The sequence below is a fragment of the Limulus polyphemus genome, unplaced genomic scaffold, assembly GCF_000517525.1.
Source record: "Limulus polyphemus unplaced genomic scaffold, Limulus_polyphemus-2.1.2 Scaffold1469, whole genome shotgun sequence".
Classification (NCBI taxonomy): Eukaryota; Metazoa; Arthropoda; class Merostomata; order Xiphosura; family Limulidae; genus Limulus; species Limulus polyphemus.
In genome coordinates this window covers 231,357-239,426 of record NW_013667079.1, presented here as the reverse complement: position 1 = coordinate 239,426, position 8,070 = coordinate 231,357, and the positions used below count along the sequence as shown (strand labels likewise).

The following is an 8,070-nucleotide window of genomic DNA, read 5'->3' as shown; positions in this document are numbered from 1 at the left end:
ATAGAATGTTGAAGCTCTACATGTTTCATATAATTGTTATTTATAGTTTGAGTGAAACACACTGGCTTTCTTTCATCTTAAGAAGATGAGAAGTGATCAACAGATTAGTCTAGATTTGTAGTCAAAAGACATAGGAATCAGTTCCAAACTAGATAGATGGTGAAAGTTGGATCACTACAGACAAATGCATAAGAACCAAGTGCTCAAATAGATGAGCTGTGACAGTTGTGTCACTAGAAATTTAGTTTTGAGGTAAGTGATTGTACTGGATCCACTTACAAGAGGACATACCAGTTTTCTCATCAGGATGAAGAAGTTGGCAGAGTTTTTTTTTATCTATGTTGTGTTGGAGAAGATAAAACAAACTATTTGTTAGAGAAAGATCAATACCAGGTTGAATTGTGTTGTCATTGCTGTGTAGATATTGATGGTAATCCTGTGAAGATGGATCATTGGTGATCTGAGGTCATGAGAAGAATTATTACTCAGCCATTCATAAAATGGCTAAAGCCTTTCTCTGCTCTTTGCATGGGAGACATTACTGATTCTGTGTCTTGCTACATAAATGTTGAAACTTAATCAGTAACGTAAACCATGAAATACACACTCAGAATTAAGGAACTCTTTGGTCAGAAATATATTATCCTTGGCCCAGTGATCCCCATCCTCAACAAAAGACTCGAGGTTAAGGAACTGTTTAGTCAAAAACATATTATTCTTTGTTCAATGAACCACATTCACATTGAACCATAAAAGACAAGGAGAAGTTAGTTATTAATAAGAATGAGATAGAAGCAATAATTGTTTCAAATGAATCAAACAAGTAAAAAGAAGGAAACTGTTGGCTGCATTAATCAAATAGAAGGCTAGTCTTATATAAAATATATCGAAAAAACAGAAATCTGTTTGTTAGAGTTTCAAGTTTAATAGTTTTGAAATACAGTTTGATTTGGGATGCTTAGACTGCTCAAGATTACTCGTTCTCTTCCTCACATATTTTCAATTCTTTAATGTTTTTTCTTTTTCAACTCTGAAACACTAGCTAGAAATTGATAAAACTTTTAAGCTTTAGAGAATTACAACTGTGTGTTAAGATATGTAGTTTTCTTCAGGTTGTACCAGATAGTCAAGTGTGGTTACTGACTTGAAAATAATTTTGGTAAAAGCAAAGGTATACATATCTTTTTATAATTTGTAGAGACTTTGGATAACTTAACAACAACAATTAAACATAAAGATAATAAAATCTAAGTTTCATGTTCAAATTAATCTTCTATGTGTAATAGGTTTCTGAGTAGGTTTCATAGAAAAGCGAAATAAGTCATGCTTGAATGTTTATCTGACTGTTTGATCTGGAATTAGCTGATTTCAAAATCTATCATGCAATTATTAATTGCTTATAAAGAAATAGGTAATAAGTGATGTTCTTTGCTTTTTTGTACTATAAAATAGGTTAATGAGATTGTGTAAAATTTAACTTTTCTATAGATAATTTTACTTGGTAGGAACTGTTTTTATTTTTCCTAATGTTTTTAAGCATGATGTGATGTGAATTTTGAGCATTATATCTTCTGGTTCCAAATTTTTAGTCTACATTTATAAAACAAATGACACTGTGATATAATTTTTATAAATGTAGACTAAAAATTTGGAATTTTGTTGAATTGTTTACAAATTATGGTAAAGTTTTTATTATTATAGAAGGAAAGTGGCAAGAACTATGAGTTGGGCAGGTTCAAGGGAATCTTCAGAAATGAATGGAACAGCATCAGCAGAATTACACCAGAATAGGAGCTTTCCATCAATATCAGTTTCTCCAGAATTTCATCCAGGAGCTTTTGCATTTGAGGAGACTGCAAGTAAGGATTCTATTTTTTGTTTGATTTTAAAACTTTCTTTTTTGAATGCAAATCTGTGATAGCTAAGTCTTCACAACACAAAAGGAATCATTACTAAATAATTTGAAAGCAACTTTATCTATTCTTGTTACTCATTCAACTTCTACTTAACTTTTTCAGGAGAATTTATAGAAAATGATGAGTTGGAAAGAGAGATGGATGTAACAGGTAATTTTTGCTTTACAAAAATAGTTTTAAAACACCAGGCAGTTAACTTGCATTAACTTTTTCAACTGTTTATTTCTAGTTTTAAAAATAAGTCGGAGGTTATTTAATTACATTTGTTTGTTTAAATATCAGTTATTCTTTACAGTTATTTATTTCTAGGTGTTTGAGTGAGCGAGAGGTTGTGTTTAGTTGTTTGTTTAAATGTATATGTGCCAGTGTATATTATTTGCTCTTCATAATTGTTTATTTCTAGGTGTAAGAGTGAGCTAGAGGTTGTGCATAGGTGTTTGTATATATATCAGTGTATATCATTTACTCTTTAGAGTAATTTATTTCTAGGTGTTAGAGTGGGTCAGAGGTTGTGTTCAGTTGTTTGATTAAATATATATATATATTAAAGTATATCATTTACTCTTCACAGTTGCTTATTTCTAGATGTAAGTGTGTTTATTTATTTGCATATATGTCAGAAGTTGTGGTATTATAGCTGCTTGTTTATATGTGTATCAGTTACTGTGTAGAAGCATCCATTTCTAGCTATAAGAGTCATAGGTTATGGTATTACAGATGCTTGTTTATGTGCATATTAGTATCTGTTACTGTGTAGAAGTGTCTATTTCTAGGTATAATAGTCAGGAGTTATGGGATTATGGTTGCTTTTACTGTGTGTAAGTTTTGATTGCTACCGAAAAGAGTAAGAGGTTATGGGGTTACAGCTGCTTGTTTATGTGCATATATATAAGTAGAGTTGGGCAGTTAGTGGGCTTGTTAATTGATTAGTACATTCCCTCTACAAACTCCCCCCCCCCCTCCATTACAAACAACAATTTCTTTCTTACTTTTTCAACTACTGCATTATTTGAAAATTGTTATTAATCTTCCTATTTTTGTTCACGTTTTTTTTTACATAATTTTAAAATCACCCTTGGTTTCATATCATACACCTCTTCTGAAGCTTACCATTTGTGCATCTTATAAAAACATATTTTGCTACCTTTTTTTTTTGAAGATAATCTGGACATTTCATACTTGGCTAATGAATCACTAATATTGATTAAATACCAGCACGTGGTTGTCATTATGTTTATTTTTAAAATATGCAGTAACCCTACAATAATCATCTGTAAATCAAATAAATGGATCATTAAATATTGAAAGCATGCTTGACTATCACTGATACAGGTAACTATTTTTTTAAATTTAAAACATATCGCAGTTGCAATTAGAAATAAAGATATAACCAGTTAGCCAATTTGTTTATTTATGTCGTTTGAATAGGATAAACATATAAGTGATATTCAATAAAACTTGAGTCATCAGAATATTTGTTAGTTGCCTGCCATACTCACTGCACAATAAACTTATCTGATTTGATGTCGATTTTATTTTACTCAGTGAATGTAATAAAAATTGCAACTTACTAAAACCACGGTATATCTATAAAAAAAGTAGAAATACCATAATTTGAAATTAAGCCTTAAACAATATCCAGTCATGTGATTTGTTTCATACTAAATATATTTTCTTGTGTCTAGGTAAACTACTTGTACCTGATGATGATAAAACCTTCTCCAGAAATTGTACATTTGTTCATGTGTTAAACTTATAATAAAGTTTCCTTTGTTATCCATTCACCCCATCTCTAAACTGTATGAGCTTATCTCAACTTATCTGATATCTTCTCAATGAAGAAAATTTCTGTAGCTTTCAAACAGATAAAGTTTAACATGCAAAAATACTTTCACGATTTACAAATGAATGGAACAGAAACTGTAAAAAAACTATATGTTTATTCTACTGTTGTGTGATAGTCTAATTCTTGTTTTATCCAATCATATCTAAACATTTCTTGTGACTGCTTTCAAAGCTGTGTTTGATTAGTAAATGATCAAACCTCAGATGTGGCACCATAGCAAGATTTCAATCAAGGTCTGTACAAAAACTCAAGGAAATGTTTGAAAATCAAGAAATGGATAATATATTCTCAAGGAGTGATAGGTTCTTAGCAAAAATAGTTATTCTTTGGGATGGGTAGAAAAATTCTAAAAGAAATCAACATATGGATTGTTTTGTTTACAAGCAAAACTCTTTGCAGAAATGAAAATATTAACTTCTTCACGAATTACACTAAGTAAATATCAGATAGTGACAAATTATCTATTGTAAAATATTATTGAGTTAAAAATATAGTTAGAATTAATATAACATTAACTTCAATATTTGTTTCTCATGAACTTTTACCAAGTGGTAAAAAATACGAAAAGCCAGTGGAAACCCTGCCTTCAGACTTTTTAATCCTAGACTTTGTATATGAAAATCATACATGCAAAACAACTGCGTTGTTTAATATTTAGAAAAAAAAGATTTATTGAATTACACAGGCCTACAAGTTTAAACTCTATAAAAGTTGTTTTAGTTTTAATAATGGATTTTCTATAATTCAGCTATACAGATTTTAAAAGTAATATTTATTTTTGTCTATCACATAAGGATTTATTACAAATTAGGAGGAAAAAAAATTCTTACTTAGATCAAATTATTATTTTGTTTACCACAATGAACATTTTTATTATTATGTTTTTTAACAAAAATACAAACAAACTAAAGAAAAGGGAAGAACATTAATGTCAAACGAATATGCATCCTCATTCATTCTGATTTTTTTGTGAAATCCATGTCTTTTAGTCTTAAAACTGCGTGTAGTGGTCTTTCTTTTATGTATTGTGTCTGGAGCATCTCATTTCAATGACCAGCAGTAATCAGCCATCATACTGATGTTCCACCTTCCCTGATACCTCCTCTCCATTTCATTGATGTCTTGATGAAACCTTTCCCCTTGTTCTTCTCTGATGGCACAGAGATTTTCAGGGAAATTGTCAATATGGGAGTGTAAGAAATGAACTTTCAAGCTCATCTTACAACCCAACTCTTTGAATTTATTGAGTATGTTATTGAAAAATATTCGTAATTTGGGTCCTTGTTGTTTCCTTAAAATTTGTCAATAACATCTGTAAAGGCAATCCATGTTTCTTTTTCAACTTTCCTCATTGTCCTTTCGAACTGTTCATCCGAAGTCAATTTCCTAATCTGAGGCCCAACAAAAATTCCTTCTTTATGTTTTGCTTCTGAAAGAGCTGGGAATTGCTCACATAGATACAGTCACCATCTTTGTCTAAGGCCTTTACAAACTGCTTCATCAAGCCCAGTTTTATGTGAAGTGGTGGTAATAGGACTTTCTTTGTTGCAACCAAACTTTCATGTTCATTATTTTTGGATCCTGGTATCAGGCTGAATCTGTGTGGCCAATGCTTCTTTATCTAGTGCCGATTTCATGCTCTGCTGTCTCATTCACGCAAAAAACATGGAAACTTTGTATAACCGGATTGTTGACCCAACAACATACAAAGGACTTTTAAGTCTCCACAAAGTAGCCAACAATGTTCTTTGTATTTGACCTTATTAAGAAGAAGTTCGAGAATTTCGTACATTTCCTTCAAGTGAACAGAATGAGCAAAAGTGACATATGCATATATGTTACCATTGTGAAGGAAAACACTTTTTAGACTTCTTTTGGAGGAATCAATGAACAGTTGCAGCTCCAAGGATTGGTTTTACTTCAGCAATATTATTGCAATAAACCAGTGAACCTTCTTGCGAAAAGTATGGTATAAACTCTTTCTCTCAATTACTGTACCAGTAAAATGATGTCCCTATAGAAAGTAACTTCTTAGCCCAAAGTCTGGGCCCCAAAATCTCTCACCAAATCATTAAGTTCACCTTGTGTGAAAAGTTGTGGTTCACCAGACATTTCAGGTTGGAAACAATCTCTATCATTTCTATTGACATCAGATGAAACTGTATCAAGAGTCTCCAGTGGAGCAGGTACAGGTACATCAGGTCCATAAGCAACAAGTCTTATAGCAGACTGAAGGTTTGGATAAGAAATTTCCATTCTATTTTGATGTTGTAGCCTTGCAACATTGCATGAGCAAAAATAGCAGTGATCTCCATAGTTTCTAGGCTCATGCCCAACCATTGGAATTCCAAAAGGCAAAGATGTTTTCTTACCTTTAGTCCATTGTCTCAACTCTTCGACACAAATGGTGCAAACTTTGTGTGGAGCCCATGATTTGTCTTGGTCCCCAAGTTTTATTCCAAAATATGTGTAATACACTTGTTTGATGATTTTCTGTAATGTTTTGCCTTTGTTTCTTTAAAACAGATTTACCACAAATATAACAGAATATGTTTGGGTAATTTACACAACCTCTTGTTGCCATAGCAACGAATAAATAATATTGAAAAGAAAAATAATGTCAAAGTGCATGCACAAACAAATACTAACCAAATATGACGCATCATGTGTCCTGTTAACCGTTTATATACTAGCGGTGTGTTTTTGATGGGTTCTAGAATGATCGATAAGACTCTCATGTCACAATTGGTCTAGAGAAATCTATAGCCAGTGGTTGCCAACATTTTAAGCATAACAAAATGTGACCCAATTTCAGTGAAGATGATTCACTTATGTAAAAGTATATTTGATGTTTTTCAGACATCTGTACATGATGGAGAAAAATGGATATCATTTTCAGATTCAGCATACAGAACATGTAAAAATTTCAAAACAATAGAACCATAGCATGCCTGTGTTGTTACTCACCTGTTCCACATTACTGTGTACACTTTTACATACTTGTTAATTCCAGACAATTCAGTATTGTTTTTTTATATTTATAAGCATGTTTATGGCAGTATTGTAACTTTAAGTGTTACATCTATAACTACTCAGTTACTCAACCACTTTGTAACCAACCAAGTGAAATGAATACTCATAACCTATTTTATTTAGTAGGCAAACAAGTATTTAGCCAAGGTAAAAACCTAGTATTTTTTAGTATTCTTTAAGTAATGTAGTTTAAAAGTCAAACAACATAAAAATTAGAATTAAAATTTATTTAGTAAAATAAAACTGTTGATGGTTATAATACTAACTTACAAAGTTTGAAAACCATTAGCAAGTGAATAAGAATAAAACCAGAAAGTCTATTTTGTACTAGCTGCAGTATTGCTTCATTTTTACAGTGATAGTATGATACCAGTTAACTTTTTCAAAGCTAGCTGTCTAACATTGTGACAACATTTTCAGTATCTTTTACATGAAAGAAGAGACCTCTACTGTAAAATTGTATTTTGGATGAATACATGTTGGCCATATATTCTTCTAAAGTAAATTAATCTAAATAAATCAAACAGTTAAAACAATATTAATTTATTCTGTAAATGATTAGCTCAGTCAGGTTATAATCCAGCTAGTAATGTGATTGACATGAAAATAAAATGAGAAACAGACATTTTGAACTTGTTAATTGAAATTAAATTGTTATAGTTATTTGCAATGATATTAAGAATATTAAAAAAAAGCATTGGTTAATGAGGTGCCTGTTTTCTAATTATGTTTTTAAAAAGTTATTACTTTTATAGTTATACCACTTGTATTTTCACTTAATTTAGACATCAACAATATGAAAAACATCTTTCTCACAAGAATTCTAAACAATGAAAAATTGACTTTGCATGAAGTTTATGTTATAACTGCAGTTACTCTAAACAATTCCAGTTTTGATTAACTCTATTGCCACGAGTATCTTTACTGAGCATGACACGAAGTTTTAGTGTCTTACATTTAAAATTTTATTAAACTACTTTTTGTTTATGTTATACCAATTAGAGTAGCATAAAATCTTAACTAATAATTCATATTTTAATAGTATACAAGTTTTAAGTTCTTAATTATATAAGGCAATATATAAAAAAATCCTGAATTTCCCCTAATGTGACACATTTTCTCTAGGTATATTCTCTTCTCTATTTTATCCACCATCCCTTCAAAAATGTGAAATTAAATGTAAATTACTACCTGTAAAATTGTGATTGCTCACACAAAACATAATTTTTATAGCCTTCAATTTTGCTTGGTTACAGAGCCATCAAATAGAAAATC

At 30.7% G+C, this 8,070-nt stretch overlaps 1 protein-coding gene across 2 annotated transcripts in view; it reads left to right on the top strand.

Annotated features, from left to right (window-relative positions):
- Positions 1 to 8,070, top strand: part of LOC106463721 — a 61,420-nt gene that overhangs the window by 33,391 nt on the left and 19,959 nt on the right. For both annotated transcript variants that reach the window (XM_022391303.1, XM_013923783.2), the window contains exons 14-15: positions 1,702 to 1,859; positions 2,019 to 2,066. In XM_022391303.1, the coding sequence (XP_022247011.1) occupies positions 1,702 to 1,859; positions 2,019 to 2,066 (206 nt within the window). The remainder of the gene's footprint in view (positions 1 to 1,701; positions 1,860 to 2,018; positions 2,067 to 8,070) is intronic.